The sequence below is a fragment of the Diplotaxodon limnothrissa genome, linkage group LG8 (genome assembly GCF_057381915.1).
Source record: "Diplotaxodon limnothrissa isolate DT_005_m linkage group LG8, D_limnothrissa_male_GT1.1, whole genome shotgun sequence".
NCBI classification, from domain to species: domain Eukaryota; kingdom Metazoa; phylum Chordata; class Actinopteri; order Cichliformes; family Cichlidae; genus Diplotaxodon; species Diplotaxodon limnothrissa.
The window spans coordinates 29,970,105-29,989,787 of record NC_140603.1 but is presented as its reverse complement, the minus strand read 5'-3'; the positions used below and the strand labels follow the sequence as shown (position 1 = coordinate 29,989,787).

Below are 19,683 nucleotides of genomic sequence, written 5' to 3'. Positions count from 1 at the left end.
CCAGGGGTGGGGCTTCTGTTGGCTGCTTCCAGCAGGATAACACATCAAAGCTCAGATCATCTCAAACTGCTTTCTTGAACATGACGGTGAGTTCAAATGACCTCCACAGTCAGCAGATCTCAATCCAATAGAGCACCTTTGGGATGTGGTAGAATGGAAGATTGGCATCACGTGTGCAGCTCATAAATCTGCAGCAGCTGTGTGATGCAGTCACATCAGTAAGGTTAAAAATCTGTGAGGATGTTTCCAGCGCCTTGTTTAATCTGTGCTATGGAGAGTTAAAGGTCTTCTGGAGGTAAACGGATATCCAGCAACGTGTACCTAATAAAGTGACCGGTTGAGCTCAAGAAGGTAGTGAGTGTTTGTTAATAACGGTAATAATTTTACAGCTGCAAACTCAGTTTTTTCTTCAATTTTCAGCTCTGCCTGTTTAACCCCGGCTCAGTACTGAGTGTCGAAAGAAGACCTTCCTCTTTTCCTCACAGGGCAGATGATGTTTAAGATGGCTAGCAGCTGTAGCTAAGCATTTTACTTTGTTAATATTGTGCATGTTTGGCTAGTCATCTGTGGGAGTAAGAAGAACACCCACAAAGAACAAAATGTACCCAGAAAAACGAGATGCTTTTTGTGTTTCAGCCATTTTACCTCTTAAATGTGTGGACTTAAAATTCTTAGAAATATCAGTGAGCTGTGAGCATCCTTTGTGCTGTTTTACATTTCTTTACATAGACTACACAAACTGGACCCTAAATCAACATCCAGAAGGCGTCAGCTCAGTGCAGGTGCACAGTGCATGGAGTTGCACTCTGTATTATTTAGATTTCACCAACTGCTCTGTTACGACACAGCTTCCATAGCTGTCATACAACATAACTGCCGGCGTCTGCTGTGTGTTTGCAGCATGTCAGCAGCCTTTAGCACATCGGTAAGTTATCTAACTTGAGCTGGAGGGAGATAGATAAGGAGAGATGGAGGCTGCCAGGGAGCAGGGGCTTGGCAGAGGATGAAAGGAAAGTTGCAGGGATTGGATCTCAATAGAAAGAGTGTGAGGAGACAAGGGTGTGGATCCCCTGTTCTGCTCTTTTCTTTTCTTACACTAATTAGACTGTAATTAAAGGGGAAAGGCCTGAGGGGTGAAGAAAAAGCAGGTGTTTATGGAAGATTGCTGTATGTATGTATGTGTGCTTGTTCAATTGGAGATGTTGCTCTGGAGTGGCTTTTAAAGTGAAATTTGAGGTTGAGAGAAGAATAGAGGGGATGAAGATGTGCTTAGAGGGGTTTAAAAAGCAGAAATGTGTCATTATCTGATCCTTTCGTTACTAACACACACACACAGAGCCTCCTTTGAGATAAATGGCACATCTTGGCATCACACATGTGCTGATACGCTTTCATATGTTGTACCCTTGCGGAGGAAGCGGTGCCAAGATGAATCTTCTCCCGTCATTTTCAGATTTAAAACCTGACCTCGTTTACGGTGTTCATGAATACTTTGTGGGAACATATGTGATCGCGTGAACATGCATTCGTTCACGTGTAAATCTGAGAACAACTGGTGCACCGGCTGAATCAGATGCGTCACTGTGAGGCGATGACGATGATGATCTTCTTCCTTCAACACGGCAGCCGTGGAGACTCCCTCTCTTTCCATTACCCCCCCTTCCTCCCTCACGTCCTCGTTCTCGCCTCTCCTACCACCCCGTCAGCTTTCCTGTGGTATGAGCTGAACGTGAGGTGAATAAAAAAATGGGTTGCCCTGTCACGGAAGGGGGGAGATTCCAGCACTTCCATATATGGCTGCCGGAAGTTCACCCCTCCCTCACTCCTTCCAAAGCTGCATCTGTGGAATAGGGGGCGCTGACTCTCCTGCTGCTTGCCTGCACACAGATAAGAGCTCATCTGAAAGGGAAATTGGCTGACTTCACACACATTCACATGCACGTGCACATGCGTGCACACACACGGCATATCGGCGCTGTATTCCCGTCTCCTGAGGGCGTTGAAGCAGGGCGTCTTTAGCGCCGTGATTGTCACACTGGCTGAGCAGAGGCAAATAACATCCATTTTCTGGAAACAAATAATAAGGGACAGCAGCAAAGCACTAACGGTACATAACGGTGCATATATCTCAGCTCATCACTCCCACATACTGTATATAATGCAGTACGGGACTGCTAATTGCTTTCTTCACATTAGCAGCAATGTTATGCACTGCTTCTTTTGTGCGGTGCGTCACATGCTTTAAAGCTTTGGTGACTGGGAGCTCTAAAAACCCCTCTGTATATGTGTTTGTTGATATGTGATGGATGATCAGCAGCACGGTCTTCAGTGAGAAGGCTTCTCAGTGTGAAGCCATAACACTAATGTAAGCTATACTCACGAGAGAGCTCAAAATCACAGGTAGCCTTTTTCTACATATCAGTGGAAAGGAAATTTAACAGATTCCTAGATTTTGTTTAAGAAGGTGGTAAAATTTCCTTTGTGCTCGGCCGGCCAGACTGCTGGGAGAACCGCTGGATGAGAGGTTGGAGAGCTAACTTATCCGCTAAGGTCAGAAAACTTGGATGCAACGTACATATACAGCTGAACAGACACCTGCTAATTACTGCTAACTAAACGATTAATAACATACCAGAATCCATCTTTGTATCTGGAGGCGGGAAAAACAGAAATATAAGAATATGATCTAATTCATAATTTGAAAAAAATACTTCAGTGGTTCCTGGATCTGAAACTAAAAACTCATCACTTGTGTTTTGGCCTGTGTTCCAACACTCCACCAGATTTAATTAAAATGTATTACTAATTTTTCCTTCTGAATGTCTTGTGGGCTTACACACGGACAAACAAACAAACAAGACTGAAACCATGGCCGCACTTCTCCATCCAACCCTTGAAAATGACAAAATACAGTGAATGCAGTAAGGTGTATTCTCTAACCGTACTGTTCTTTGTTAGTTTTACCCTTTGGGGGTGATATTTGTTGGTTTCTCTGTCTCCACAATCTGCTTAAGGGCTGCCTGCAGGCATCTGTACGAGCAGCATTCAATAACCTCCGCCAAGGCTGAGCATTCCCTCCACACCATGCATGAACTGAGTCACTGGATCCAGAAAGAGATGAGGGCTGTTTTTCTTATTTAAATTGATGTGTTTGTGAAGATGTAATGTGAATTGTCCGATCAATTCTCGTGTCTTCATAGTAAAAATTCCTAGACAAATGCAGATCTGATTTTGACACTAAAACAGTCCCTGCTGTGTTGGGCAAAGCCCGGCTTCTGGTAATATTATCATGCAAATCCATTTATACCTGTCTGAGTAATCCTTCAGACAAACAGGGAAACAGACAAGCTGAACATCCTTGGTACAGGTAATAAGCGTCCAGGTGAAACACGCAGCTGAATTGGACCCAAGTTCTCATCATTTTTACTACTTCAGTTTGAACTTTCACATTAGGAGCAAGTGGCCTTGAAATTGTTGTCTCCTCATTAAAGAGCGCTTGGCGATTTGTTCAAATGTTCACAAGAGACACTAAAGCACCTGAGGTGATGCCAGCATCCATTTTAATCCGATTCCTGCCGACTGGAACGTTTCCTCCGTGAGAATAAAGACCTCTCTGTCGTTATCGGTGGGACTTTGTGAGAAAGCACACAAAAAACAGAACAGCCAGATTGGTAGAAAGCAGCTTCTACCAAAGAAATGTCTGAGTCATTACCAGCACACAAACGGAGACCTAATATGTGAACAAACACAATGACCATGGTACCTATGCTAAAAATGTCATGTGGTGACAACAAACCCCCGTCTGTACCATGTCTGGGAATGTTTCTACACCAGCTGATGCCACGAGAAACAGCAGTATATGAAGATAAGTCACGCTCATGCGCACACACGCACAGTAAAACTTGATGACAGGAGGTCACCTTGACATGTGACTGTAGTCAAATACACACCAGCGCCGCATGAGCCCTCCCCATTTCCGTGGCAACCACATAGAGCAGATGACCTTTCCTGTGTGTGTTTAATCTGGTTACATTTTGTATCCCACCCAGACGGGAGAACAAAGTGGAAACTTTCCTTATCAACTGTTGACAGTTTGGTGTTTTTGTGGTTGTTATCCAGGAGCTTTCTCATTCAGAAACACAGTTGAAACTTTTGTCACGTGACAGAGAAACAAAAGTTTTCTTTAAGATAATATTTTTATGGTAAATGTCCTGTATTTATAGTAAATATTTATATATTTTTATTAAACCAACCTGCGTACTGTTCCATCTCTGCTTTAGTTGTGGTCAAAATATGATGTTAGTGCTATTTTCTTTGTAAGGTAGAATGGGTGGAAAAAGTCAAGGTCATTAAAATAAGCAATAAAAAAAACATAATGGTGTTTTAAAATATTACAAATACATCGAGGAAAGTCCCCCCCCCCCCCAATAACTCACAAGCTGCACATCAGATATGGACCTCTTTTTCTTTCTTCTTCAAAGGAAGGAGGTGCCAGTCCAGTCTGCTGGCCCATCTTGCAAACATTTTTATTTTTTTTAAAGAACGATGAAGTTTTGGGAGTTCCTGATCAGCCAACCAGAAGAAAGAACATCTATTTTCATTAAATACTAACAGTAAATAACTTGAGGCTGGTGGCTTTCACTCATTTATTTTTGCATTTTTTTTGTAGACTGTCTGTTTCGGTCTCCACCTGGTGCGTCCCTGCCTCTCCGTCCTCGTTGGGGTTGCCAGATCTCCTCTCGCTGGTTAATCTGTTTGGCAGCCAGCGCCGCAGCAGGTTCTAATGGTGCCACATGGCTGTCTTGGCTTTACAGTAATTTACGCCACGACATGATATGAACCTGCTGCTGTTTATGTAGGCTCTGACTCACCCCACGTTCTCGTCTCCTGCCACCAAATGACACATGCTAACACACACATATATGCTCACACACACACATATAGACTGGCTTCTCTACACCATCGCTGATGAAGGCAGCTAGGTCACAATGTTCTTAACGCTGCTTGTTTTCTTTCCTTTGTTCTCTCAAGTGTTTCCCCCATCCATACCTGGGTGGGAGGCATGTATCAGATAGTAGGTCTTTTGAAGTAGGTTCACTACCTAGATGTTCTTTTTTAGGTTTCTGTTTCTCTGCTTCTCTTCGTAGATTCTTTTCTCCTTTATTTATTTTGACCTTGTTCTGTTCTTCTCTTGTTTCTTTCCTGCTTTGTTGCCTTCCTTCCTTGAGTGATCAAAAGAAACAAAATCTTAACAAATTAAATTGATTTTAAAGCATTTACCACGGACAGAGCTTTGGGTTGTTACCACCAAAATTAACTTGGGATAAGGACTCACAAAGGTTTATGCATGTGTGGGCTCTAAGTGTTTGTGTATATAATTCTTCAGTGTGTTTGAGTACACTTTAACTTGTCACGAACGCTGCAGTGTAACACCAGTTTTCCTTCACGCTGCCCCTTGTTCTGTTATTAATAGCTTGTATAACCTCTGCCTCTATTCCAAATCACTCATCTGTCATGGGACGTGGTGTCCGTGCCCTGCGATGTTGCTCTGATGGATCTATTAACCTTGGCTTTGAGGGCTAGCTGCTACCTATTCAATCTCCTTCTCATCATACTAGCAATCTGTTATGGCCATGGCAGCAGTAAGTAAAATATCAGTGGATTTAGGTTGTGGGATTTTTGGATAGATTCTTGTTTAAAACTGCGAAGGAGAACTTTGAAGAACCTTTCCAGCTTACAAAGGCAGCTCTTTTCATTATCAGTTCAACATTTGTTATATTTTCTTTCCTTTTAATTAACAGGGCCAGTGTCTCTAACAGGATGAAGCTGCAAATCACACCTTTCAAACAAGTTGTTAAATTGAAAACAAGGTACGCCAAAAATCTCAGTGTACCTGTGGCCAAGGTGGTGTTTACTACACACGTTTTGTTTCTAACTACACAAAAACAAAATAAAATGATAATGCAGGATTTGAGAAATCTTCTTAGCTGCTCCTCCAGTTCAGGTTGGCAGGGAAGCTGGAGCCAAAGATGCAGTGAAATCAGCTGACTTTGGTTTCAGACTCATCGTTTATCACCTGAAACAGCTGATCATTTCAGCAAGCTCAAAGTGGAAGACTCCTGATTCTGTACTGTTTTCCTTTTATTTTAAATTACGTTTGCTCTTCAGCTCTTGAGGTAATGTCAGGTAAATATGCTTGGCCTCTCGTGAGCTCATTTTTGTGGTGGAGAAAAACTAAACCGAGTCTCCAATAACCACATTGGCTGTTTTGCAGTTTTCATCCCAACTCATACCAACATTTGATCTTGGTTTCTTTAAGCCAACATGTTTTTCCGGTGGTTGCCAATTATTTTTACTGTCCTAACCACAACCGGAGCTTAATCATAAAGCTGTCAGGACAGAAAATGCGATCCTTAGTTAGCAGATAGACCCACACTTTGTTTAGTTATGAATGCCTGGTGCGGCTCTCTGTCAAACCTCAGAGGATGAGATAAATGGATTAATTGTCAGGTGTTCACAAACTGCAAACAATACACACACACACACGGAAAAAAAAACCTTAACAAAAACACTCACAGGCCCAAATCCTCATTTCCCTTGCAGAAATTGCAAACAGCACAGTGCTCTGTGAACACGAACACACACACACACACACACACACACACACACACACACACACACACACACACACACACACAGGACCATTAAAGTGCTGCAAACAGAAGGTTGTTCCAGAGTTGTGCTTTTGCGCACGCACACAAACAGTCATTCTGCCACGCTCGGATGCTTCCAGGATGAACATCTGTCTGGCCAAGTGCTGGTGAGATGTGGAGGAAGATAAATATTTCACCGAACAGACCGATAACATGTCAGGGAGATGGATCGTACTGCTCTAAAGTCATGTGCGTAGTCTGTGTGAGACTGCATGAGGATGCTCACATGCTTCCAGTACTCTGTCTGTCTATTGGATTGATAATTCATTTGATCTATTAATGCATGTTATTTCTCGTAGATGGTTGCTGTGCACTCGGCAAAGTTTAATTTTCTCTCCTTTTTACTAAATAATTATATGAACATTTGTTTCTTTCTTAAATATGCCTCATGTTGCTACAGTTACTATCTCTTGGCCAGACTTTGCCCTCCCAAAGGTTAATTCCATTTTGCTCTTTAGTCAGCTAATTATTTGCTTATCGTTTCTATCTTCACTCTGGGATCAGCGATGTGCTTCACGGTAGATTATCTCCTCTTTGGCATTTAGTCTGCTCTTGTCACATTAAAAAAACTGCGGCCTCAGTGACACTCAAAGTCCATTAATGATTGATTAAAAACTCGTGATCTAAAAAGAGCAGAAATCAGAGTATCTTTGTCATCACTTGTGTCTTGATGACAATTTTTCAACTTTTTCTTGAAGATATGCTTATAATTTCCCTCCAGATAACATTCACTCGTGTTCCCCCAAAGCTGCAACGTGATAAGACAATCCCTGTATTGTTGTGGAGGTTTGATGCTTAATTGGTAAGAGTGATTAGTGAGTCAATTAGAACACGTGACTGGAGCAAACGGGCAAAGTGAGACAAAGCAACGTTTGCTCTGTAATCCTTCTCATTTCCCATGCAGTCAGTTAAATATGGTCTTTCATTCAGTGGAATGCTAATCAGCCTCAGCCCCTGTTGCTGAAGGAACAATCTCGACTGATTGAGTGTGGATTAAGCAAGGACCGGGCAAATTAATGATCCTATTAGATTATCCCCTAAACCGCATGAGCATGTCGTGACCAGGGGAGAACCCGTGAATTATGGCATGTTTATTGCATTGATAATGATTGACTGTTTGGTGCCGGCTGAGAGTCTTTACATTATTCACAGTTGTTACCCGGTTTGTTTGTGTGTGTGAAGGGCAAAGTTGTAGAACTCCAGCATGGACCCAACTGAACTTGGAAAATGTCAAGAACTTAAAATTGGTGGTGAATTGGTATTCAGTGAAGTATGCTGCTGTTCCTCTGCACAGATGTTTGACTTCAAGACTGCAGTCAGCAACTTTCATTAAAATGAAAAATGCACCCAATGCAATACGCACAAAAAAAGATTCTTGGAGTAAAATGCAACTAAAATATATAAAACTGAAGGTTTAGTTATTGGAACTCTCTCCAACTGAGCTTAAGATCTGTGGACTCAGTAGTCTCTGCACTACTGTATAGCTCTGTAATAATCATTCTGTACATACGATAATTTTTAACCCTACAACTGTTTACAACTTGCATAGTTCTGTATAGCTGTATATCTCAGATTCTGTAAAGTTATTTATTTCATATTCTGTATAGTTTTTCATATTTATATCCTGTTCATAGCCTGTACATAGCTTGTACTCACTACAGCCTGTACATACTTATAGTTATAGAATATTCACAACATACTTCATACCATGTACATTATAACATACCATAATAGACCCATTTCTGTAATATATTTACATATCTATATTTATTGTAATATATCTATATCACTAAAGCACTTCTGGATGGATGCAAACTGCATTTCGTTGCCCTGTACCTGTGCATGTGCAATGACAATAAAGTTGAATTCTATTCTATTCTATTCTCTTTTAAAAAAACAACTAAAAACATCTTTTTCGAATTGCATTTTGTTACCTTCTGTCTGTTTTTGTTTTTTTTGTGAAGCACTTTGAGATCTTTTTATCTAGAAAGGCAAAATAAAATTTTACTTACTTACTTCATATAATTAAACCATTAAATCAAGTAAATTTAATGTGACCAGATTCCATGGAGTTAATTTTCTACACTGTGGTTAAGTAACAACATAAAACATTTAGGTGTAATCAGATTACTTAAAGTCAGGATGTCTGGCATATCTATTTGAGTGTATTCTGTTGTGTATAGAGGTTTTTGGTGGGTGTGCAGTTGAAGCCGAGGTGGTTGGATCAGGATGCTGAATTTCAGCATGTGAAGGGCCACTTGTAACTACACTACATCTGTTGAAATCACTCAGGCGCTCACTCTGGCAGAAAGGCACTTAGGTCAGGTGGGTGACAGAAATCTTGCATGAATTCAGACTTGACTGATATCACACTGCTGAGAATCAGACCTGAGTTAGAGTTTAGTGCCACATATATAAAAACTGCTTGGTTTCGGACAGTTTTTTAGCTCTTAAACTGCTCGCTTCAGACGAGAGAGAAACTGAGGAGAGAAAATATATAAAATAATTTGACCCATCAAAGCAAAGAGCTTTTCCTTTGCAATGTTTCTGTTTTATAATTTCTCCGTGCTTACAGTGAACACAGTGGTCACAATGACTGTTTCTAGTGTGCAGCTGAATGTGTCAGTAAGTAGCGCATATGAAATAGTTATGGTATTTTAATAGGAAGCATCACATCAAGAATCAGGAATGCAACACATGAAGCTGGACCTGTCTGACAGTGATTACATAACGCAGCTCACACAGTGACACTCACGCAAACGCATACACAGACACACACTTCTTCACACAGTCGTTCCCCGTTCCTCGCTCTGTTTATTTAGACATGAGATCCAGGCCGCTTTCCATCATCTATTTATATTCTTTTGTTGATCGTTCCTTTCTTCCTGCCAACTGGTGGTACAGCCATGGTGATGATTACTGCTGCTAGGAGTGTTCCTCCGTACTGGGTTTGTTCAGCAGCTGACGCCTTGCATAACAGAAAATGCACCCAGAGATGGGAGAGAGGGGATCTGGATATAATTAGGTTTGTTTTTGCCAGGAAAGCCACAAAGAAACACCACCAATGGCCTTTTTTCTTTATGTGTGTGTGCACACACACAAAGCATTTATGACATCATATTGTAGCAATGCAGCAATGTCAGTATCCACAGCAGGGTGCTTCTGATCACATGCAAAACCAGTTTTGGACCCAGAACCTTGCAAAGCCGAAAATACTTTTATGCATTTAGTTTCAGTCCATTTCCCTGCATGTCCCACTCCTCTAACTCTTCCTTGGTGCCAAACTAAACCAACCTCATCTCATTTGTGCACCTTGAAGCTCATCTCACTCACCGGGCAGTCAGCCTATTTTCCTTGCACCCCTGTGTCGTCCTGTCCTACTTCCCGCTTCCATTTCTTTGAAATCATGGAGAGGTTTGTGAACCAAGGTGACTATTCTGCGTCAGCCGGTGGGCATGAGCAGGCGTCCCGTGTAGCAGGCTGACTTGGAAAAAAAGGCATCCATCAAATTTAAACGTACCCTACTCTTTCTTTGCAGAATACTCATTATTCTGTCTGCTCTGTCCCTTTGTGCTTCTTCCTTCAGGCACTTTGAAAAGAACACAAGCATCCTTACTGCCTCAACTGAAGTCCTAAGCCAATATCAAACAGTGATATGCTTCTAAATTCACTGATTAAATACGCTGTTCTCAGAATCTGTTGGTCCTTGCACTCTACAAGACCAAGGTGCCCTGTGGTATCTGGCAAATTGATGTTTGCAGAGGACCTTTTCAGATACTTCAAGCACACTAGAAACCCTGCAAACTTTGGCCTTGTGTCTTACTAGTTTTGGGGTACTTACATGGAAATAAGAGCCCACTTTAATGGTCTAAGGGGACCTATGTATACTCCAGGAAGTTTTTGCAGTTTGTAGTTCCTGCAGTGCTCACATGGAAAGTCTGGGACGCGTCCTTGAACGACTAGAGAACTACAAAAATGTTTCTACTATCTGAAAATACCAAAATTAGCGTGGGCCTTTTGTATTTCACTAGCTGGGCCCACGTCCTCATTTTAGGTTTGACAGCGTTTTACTAGGTAAAAGTGATGCTTTGACATGAATTGAGCTGCAGTTTGGGGAAGGCCTCGAAGGGGACTGGCGACGGCTCCCGGGCCTGGCAGATCCCCGTGTACTGAATAGAAATGAAAAAGTTAAAGGATTGAGAACAAGGAGGGAGGGAGGGGCACGTAAACGAGAATGAACAGCTTGCAGAGCTGGGGGAACCTATATAGATGAGAACCGGAAGGAGCGTGTTGGGAGGCGTGGTCCTGCTCCTGAAATTCCAATACATACATACATACATACAATACATACATTCTCTATCACCATTTCCATTGAACACGCTGACTTTAGAAACTGTTTACTTAACTTCCAACAGGCTTTGATTGTTAAGACATGAGTGATGTTCTATTCACCTCATTAGTCAGTGTGCCATAACTGATTTAAGCGCCTTTTTGCACTTTCTAGGATTTGGATCATAGTCATGATGGCTTAGATTAAGGCTGTTTGTTAGATGCTGCTCATCCCTCACTCCCTTTACCTTCCCTCTGCTTCCATCCGTGCTGCCTCTCTGGCAAGTTTGAAAAGAAAGTTGCAGAGAGAAGATTTCTGCTTTTTAAATTGCTGGGTTTGGCCGGAGATGCAGCGAGAGTGAAAGGGCAACTTGGATTGAGGGGGAGGCTGAGTCACTGCAGAGACAGACAGTAAAACTCATTACGCATTTGTTCTTGACTTTTTCTTCACTTCCTAACAAGGCCTCGGGCCTCTGTTTGTTTGTTCTCGTTGTGGATGCACTTCACTGCTTGTGCGCTGCTGACCAATGCTTGGCCATCTGTCATGAAGGAAGGAGATTTGGATTCGTGCACTGTTTTATGTGTATATCTGTTGGGGAGTAGTCTGAACTTGATATTGGCAGTTTTTCCCTGTGCTTTAAGTCACAGCGTTGCTCATTTTTACTCATTGTATTACCAGCTTGTTGCAGTATTTTGCCAGTCTTCTCTATTATTGCAGCTCCAGCTGTGACGTTTTCTCTCTGCTGCCAATCTCCCAGAGCAGCGTGTTATGTTGCTGAATGTTTCACAGGCAATAATCAGCAAATTCATCTAAACACGTGATCTGTCTTCACCCACTTTGCTGTTCTTGATGTTTGACTTAATCTCCCCCACTCCGTTTAGCAGATATCTACAGAATCTGACTTTTCGGAATTGCCTATTCTGTTTAATGCTTCACTGAATAAAAAATGAAGTGCTGTGCTGTACAAGAACATATAAGCAAAGATTGGGGTGCTTAGTTTCGGTGTTAGTGTTCTCTGTATTTTGTATTAATGATGGAAAAAGCGATTTGTAATGTGAGAGTTATCACCTTGCCCCGCAGCGCCTCAGAGCTGCGAAGCGTTAAGCAATTTTACTGTTCTGGTTCACTATCACCGCTCTCATCAATCTCATTTCCAGCAGCAGGCACCTTCTTCCAGCTAAAGAAGCTTTGGTAAACCCGCCGTTCCGTATGTGATCAGGATGATTAACGCGGAACACAAAGAGCAGCTAAAGTACTGGACATTAACCTCTTAATATCCAACACTGACCCTCTAGGGTTTGGGTTAGGTTAACGGCCACTACTGTTTTCATTTGTTTGCTTGGAAACATTGTTTATGTGTGAGACTTCATTTAGGAGTTAACATCTTCTAGCTTGTGAAAGTTTTCCTATTTGGTATGTGGCTAAATAAAACCCAACCCGAACCCTAGGAGAGTTGACACCGTAGATTTTAACAGGTTAAACTGAAAGTTAGTGAGTAAATATTTAAGTGGAAAAAAATGTTGCTGGGTGTATAAGACACCATAAGGAATCATTTGTTTGTATTTATTTTATTTTAGCAAACTTTCTTTGTAGTTTTAATAAATATTTTATTTGAAAAAGTATTATTGATGTCCTGCAAGCTGTAGATGGTATAAGCTTGTTTAAGTTCACTTCCGCTATGTATGAGTGGGGCTTTTTGGGTCCAACGATGATCGTCTTGATTTCATTTGTCTGAATTTCTGGTACTGACCTCTGAGACTCGATGACCGCCGGTGAAAAGGCAAATTTTGTGTTATTTTTGGCCACAAAAGCAATTAGCAGGAGCAGTGTGCCAGAGTTCAAGTGTTAGGGAGACAGAGGGAAATGGCACTGGGTCCAGGTCTGCTGCTGAGCTGAAGGATTCAGCGGCCAAAACCAGATTTTATTTTTAATTCATACAGCAGGGGAGCTGAGGGGACAAAGCACCACACAAACATACAAATATAAGCCCTCCCTCAGTGACTCTTTCCCTCTATTTCATCCAACCATCCTCATCGTCAGGCTCGGAGTCTTGAAATGAATCCTCTGCTCTCCTTTTCCTCGTGGTTGGCTTAGTTTACTCTGTCTATGTGTGTGTGTGTGTGTGTGTGTGTGTGTGTGTGTGTGTGTGTGTGTGTGTGTGTGCTCATGCCCCAGTAAAGAGCAGAGCTCTGTCACTGTAGCTCATGTCGGTGTTTGTATCGTATCTTTCCTGCTTCTAACCAAGCATACCTTCTCTTTTTTCTCTCTCCTTTTCCAGTCCATCATGGAGCAGTTTAACCCGTGCTTACGGAACTTCATAGCCATGGCAAAAAGCTATGAGAAGGCGCTCACCAGTGAGTACACCAACCATTTCTTGTTTACCGTCTGTCTTCGTCGTTCTCTCGTTCCTCCAGTCGTCCAGGCAGAGGGCCAGCTCACCCGACACTTGGCGCTGCTTCTGTATCGTCTTGATTTACCTGGAGACTGGTTAGCTTTAGGGTGACGATGGCTCAGATATTCACGTTAAGAGCATTGTTGATGCCAAGCTTACAATCCCCATCAGAAGCTTTTAAACTACACACACTAGTTTGTGCCTAGATCTTATTCACACGTTCGGTATTGTGCTGTGATGTCCTGTGATTGTTCCGCTGTGATGTCTTCCTCCTTTCTGTCCACCAGCAGTTCCTCTCATCATTCTCATTAACGTCTGTCTCTACCTTTTTATCCTTTGTCATTGCTTTTTGAGGTTTGAATTGGTGTGATTGTGTGTGCGTGGGGGGCAAAGAGTAGGGAGGTGTGGGAAACTGAGGTATACACTCAGTCAAGGTCAAAGACAAAACACAGGAAATATCCAGAGGGAGCTAAGTGGAGCATTAGCCAATGCAAAGTGGAACAGGGAGAGTCGTGAGAATAACGGTACCCCTACCCCATGAGGCCCAAGAAATGAGAACGAGCAGAGCCGGTATTCAGGACAAGACAGGATAAAAAAATGTTTTGAAAAAAGGAGAAGGTAGAAGGAAAAGACTGCGAGACAAATGTTCACAAAAACAGAAATTCCAAAATTCTCAGCAGTTATTGGAATCCTGGAGAATGTCCAGTGGCTTATTCTTTAACTTCACAAACTCTGATTAACTAAAGCTACGCAGTCAGCATGGATAACGTGATTTCATGCCTCTGGGTCAGGCCGATAATGCTTGTACTGATGCCTTGTACAGTATATGTATTTAGATAACACACGCCTCCAACCATGTTGAGCTCATTTATTGATAAGAAAACCTTCCAGCTCTGCTCTTAGATGTCACTCTGTGGAGGGAGGAGGATGAGGAGGAGGAAGAGGAGGTTATCGGGGTCGTATCATATATTCAGTGATGGTGCAGACTTGCTTGGTATGCTGCGTGCGGTTTCGAACCGGGCTCTCCTTTGTGTGCTCGGAGAGGAAATGCAGGGAAGACTCGGCAGCCTGCAAGAACAATAAAGAAGGCCTCACTCTAGTCTGATAGATAAGGCTAAAAATAGCCCTGCGACTCTCTGAGTGGGGATTACACTTCATCAATGCCAAGCAGCGGCACAGAGGCAGAGTTTAGAGTGGGGCTGGGCACCCAGCAAGCATCTATTGTCATAGGAAAAATGCCAGTGCAGCCCCTCCTCGTACTAGAAGTGGGGCGGCAGCTTGACATCTCAGCGGACTGAGAGGACCAGAATGATGCAGGAAGGAGCCTGCTTTCTGGGCTCGATGAGCACAGTGTGGTTTGGGATGTAGCGCTCAGCCAAACTCTCTCTTTATTAAAATCTTAATTGCAGCGTGGTGCAGGGCTGCAGCAGAAACGTGGGAGCTGTGCGGCTGGAACATGCTGTGCTTGTGGAGAAAGAGGAGAACACATGTGAAATCAAATAAAAGGAAGATGTCAAAACTGGGCTGTTCAGCTGAGACTGAGATTTCTGTCTTGTTTGGTGACATCACTGAAAAATCGTTGGTCTCAGTGGAACCTTTAAGCTTACAAGAGTACAAAGATGTGTCTACTGATGGCTCTGTGATTTAGTAATGGCCAACCTTTTCTTCAAAAGCAGTTAATTAAAAACTAGTAACTTTAGTTTATCTTTAATCTGCTTGTTTGGTTCAGTTACCATAAAACAGGAGAATATTTGAAGCTGTAATCAGGAGCTGTCTTTTTCCAAATTTAGCCCATTTATAAACGAGACGTTCGGGTTTTGAGCTGAATCAGATTTGTCTGCTTTCTGTGGAGGAATGTGAGAGGAGGCTTGATTGAGGTTGTGGAAAGCTTGATTTTGAAATTGATGACATTAACATGAGTCACGTGTCACCAACCTCAGCTGATTTAAACCTTGTTTATGTTTCATCTGCTCTGCTCTGTATTGGCTTTATATCACTGTTCTAATCCTCTTTACAGGCAGGTCCTCCTTTTCCTCGTCCTCTGCCTTCTTCTTCTTCTTCTCTTCTTCTTTATTTTTTCTCCTGCTTCTGTGCCTCTCTGTCACTTTCCAGCTGACAGACAAGCAAAGCATTCCCTGGAGCTAATCCGGCTTCACCTGGACCTGCTCTCCTCCCGGCTGAGATTTCTCTGCACATCGATTAAATTAGCCTTGCTCACCCAGCCATCTTAGCCTTACCTCCATCCCCTTGCTTTCGCATCCACTCATATCCTACCTAAGCTTAACTCAAGCCAGGCTTCAGAGAAGCCGGAAAAGGGTCTTGGCCTGTCACTGTCATAGCTTACGGAGGAGGGTTGCACTGCTGTGTAAAGACTTTTGTGGCTTTTTATTCCTGGTTTTCATAAAAGAGTCCTCACAAAATCGTCTTACTGGAGAAATGAAATTGTTAAGTGCTTGTGCAGACTGAGAAGCCAGACGCTGTCTTAATTTACAGAACAATAACTTGCATAGCTCAGTGTCTCCGCGGACTTCTAGATGTGAATAGATTTTCATTGTTTTCCATGCGGGGATATGAATACTTGTCATTTTCCTGCTCTCTCTGTGGGATTCTGCATGAACCTTCTCTGGCAGTTCAAAACACACTCATCAACATGACGGCCCTGTAATAAACTCAGCGCTCATCCATATGTATATCCTGACTGGGCATGTGTCCTCTGTCATCATGACTTTCACTCCCCGTGTAGCTGACCCCTGACCTGCTTTAATTCACCGTCACCGCTGCCTGAGGCTGTCTTGCCCTCATTTCTAAGCCCTGAGTCACCGCCGTGTCTCGGCTCGTGTCCCCGGCTTCTGTGGCGATACACCGCAGAGAATAATGGTCGACAGTATTTGAATTGTAGAGTGCTTACACATCACTGCTGTGAAAGGGTTTGTCAGCATATTATTATGTATGGGGCTGTAAAGATGTGAGGTGCCATTAGGATTTTAAAGCTTTAGTTCATCCAAATTACGAGAATACTTATTTTTTCTGCTTATGCCATGCAAATCATTTTTATTGTCTGTCATAATGTAAATTTCAAGTGCACCAAGTGGCACATATTCAAAAAAGCAAACATATTGTTCACCTACTTGGTGTTTTTGCTTATATTTCAGAACCTCTACAGCATCTGTGTTTAATTTAGTCCAAAATCTGAGGGTCCAGGTTCATAACTAATTTGATTAGACTAAAACATTTATAACCTGTATATGAAGGACAAACTTGGAGTTTTAAACCACCAAAAGAAATTTAACTCAATCAGCTAGTTTATTAAACTAGAGAAGAAACATTACTCTGCTGGTCTAGATTAAATTAGATGAGATTAGATTAGATTAGTCCTTATTGTCTCCCTTGGGAGAAATTTGTCTTGGACAAGCGAGGGCGACACGTCACATAAAATCATAACTTCACACACTGATAATCGCCCTGAAGTTTGGTGCCTCATACCTTTATCAAGACAATGAGGAAATCGGTTTTAAGATTAATCTCAAGCAGCTGCATATAAGTTACAAGTGCCATTAGCTTTCTTTATTCCATTTGTAGTTCGTTACAGCATTATTGAGCAGATTCAATAAGGGTAAACAATGTTTAAAATGCCCTCACGTTATTCGTATTACATGGCACTGAATAAAAAAACAAAACAAAAAAACAATACAAATATTCATATTTTATATTTTTCATGTTTCATTTCTTCTCATTGTATTTCCACTTCTCCAAAGAGGCTGTTATAGTTTCATAATTATTATTTTTTAAATATACAGAATTACCTTTTGGGATGGATGCAAAGTGCCTTTATGCAGTACGACTGATTTCAGGCTGAGTTTTCCTCCTCCACTCATCTGTATCACACTCACAACCCACAAATAAACCATAAAATAAAATAAAAGTTTCAACATCAACACAACAGACAAAGTCATCATCAGTTTCAAAGAATGGAATAAGATCCTTCTCACGATGGTTCCTGGAGCCGAGAGGCTTTTCTCACTGAGCCTAGACTAACTCATGTGACCCTGGCTGAGTGAATAACCAAGGGACAGATCTTCAAAGTCTTCATCACTACAATGTTGTGCAGCCAGAGACTAAATATCACCAGACTCTGATAAACTAGACCAGTTTAAATGGGAGTTGATATTTCGACTTAATGTGATGCAGATCTATGACTGATGACAGGTCAGGGTAACTGATGGATGATTTAATTTTGGAACTGTATCCAGAAAAAAGATCAAATAAACAAAAGTAGCAGACATAAAATGATTCTGTGATCTCTCCATACCAAAAACCCGAGCTCTTTCCCCTCCCCTCAGTTCCTGCTCTCTCCGTCACGCTCTGTGTGTGCTCCGTCACATGACTCTATTTCCTCTATTTTCTGAGTGCTGCCTACTCCAATCAGAGAATGTATCAGATGATCATGATTAAAAACGTATAAACCTAAAATTTAGATCAGTGAAATGCAGGATTTGTCGGGTTGTCGGTTTACTTCAATGTGATGTCTACTTGAAAACTGCATTGTTTTCACATTTTAGACATAAGATTACTGTATGATGGGAGGAAACTAAGAAACAAACTCATTGTCAATATATAGCCCAGAATAGAGAAACCTTTTTTTCCCCTTTATGACCTGAAAAAGAACCTTTGTGCAACTTACAACAAAATTACTTTTTTTAAGCATTAAAAATGTTTCTCCTGGTAAATTATAAAAGAGGAAAGTAATAATAAACGAGGTAAATAGGAAATAAAAAAGTCAATTAAGAAGAAGAGAGTCTGTTGGTTTCAAAATGCCCACATTTCAAATTTGGAAATTTACTGAGTGATTCTGCTGAATATAGGAAACCTGTTACCTGGATGGTATTCACTTTGCAAGAAAACAAAAAACATATTACATTTTCTCTGTTGACCCAGAATCTGACCAAAAAAGAAATCCTTTAAAACTGATTAGAACAGGGAAGATGAACAAATAACATGTTTGTTTTTTTAATTTTCCTGTAATTTGGATAAACTAATCCTTTAAAATAGATTTTTCCAAAGTAGTTTGTGGTGAAAGGTTGTGCTTTGCTTTTTAACCTGGCAGTCTTGAGATTTCTGTTTCCTGTAGTTGCCTCCATAGAGCTTTTTCTTTTCCCGCCTGGTCTCCATTTCCGCCTGTCGATCTCCCAACCTTACCTCTCTGGGGGAGGGGAGGGTTGTAGGGGATGGTTGCAGAGCTGAAGAAGACATCATTTCAACTCCGCACCCTTGATCTGATGCCCAATGCTTCCATGTTTCCAGGTGTCACATATGCTGCAAAGGGCTACTTCGACGCTCTGGTGCGGATGGGCGAGATGGCCAGCGAAAGTCAAGGCTCTAAGGATGTTGGTGAGTCCTTGTAGTGGCAGTAGCACCCTTGATGGGGTACAGGGGGGTTACACAAGCAGATGGTGGATGGGATCGTGCTGTAGGGCAGAAGCAGCTGATGACCAACCTGAAATTGGACACACACACCCAAACACACACTCACAGATGTTTTTCTAGCACTTAAGTGCTTCAGAACGTTGTGTAAATCTTAAAGATGAGCGTTAGCCTGTCTTTTCCTGCACTTCAGAGCTTATTTGATACATTATCACCTCCAATTCATACAGTGAAACACATTCTGGTTCGAGAAGAATTAATTCTGCATGATTGTCACAGCTTGCCCATTTGGTTAATCCCTTGTTTCCTCACATTCCGGAAAGATAAAGGCTTTCCAGTCACTTTTTTATTGCACCGCTGTGAGCGAGTAATAAATTTACAAATTTGTTTGGCATTTGGTATTCACAAGAGCGCACATGGCGAGGTGGATTTGCTTTCTATTCATAATAAGCCCTCAATATATTTACAGTGCTAATGAAAAATCTTCCTGTTTTGAATGGCGCTTCCAGCAAGTTGTCAGGATAAAAATTTCCCAGCTCCCTTTGCTCTCACGCAGCGTGTCGTCTGGTTTCGGTTGGATCAGCTCTGGTTCTGTTTGGTATAGACGCAGCTATAGTGATAACTGGTGTTGATGAGAACTAGCTGATAGCTGTTGTATGAAGCAGGACAGCACTGTTATAATTGTAGACCAGGTCACATGCCGGGGCGTGTGCAGAGTCTTTGTTAGTCCGGGATTGTGGAGGCTTCTTCTTTCCTTCACCTTGATGGGATGTAAGATAGCAGGCGTGTCCTGAATCAGCAGAGGAGAGGAGGAAGAAAGGATGGAG

General features: G+C 41.9%; 1 protein-coding gene across 3 annotated transcripts in view; it reads left to right on the top strand.

The window, feature by feature from the left end:
• The window catches only part of baiap2b (BAR/IMD domain containing adaptor protein 2b), a 74,611-nt gene that overhangs the window by 8,141 nt on the left and 46,787 nt on the right, over positions 1-19,683 (top strand). For all 3 annotated transcript variants that reach the window (XM_085361679.1, XM_085361680.1, XM_085361681.1), the window contains exons 2-3: positions 13,322-13,397; positions 18,737-18,823. In XM_085361679.1, the coding sequence (XP_085217805.1) occupies positions 13,322-13,397; positions 18,737-18,823 (163 nt within the window). The remainder of the gene's footprint in view (positions 1-13,321; positions 13,398-18,736; positions 18,824-19,683) is intronic.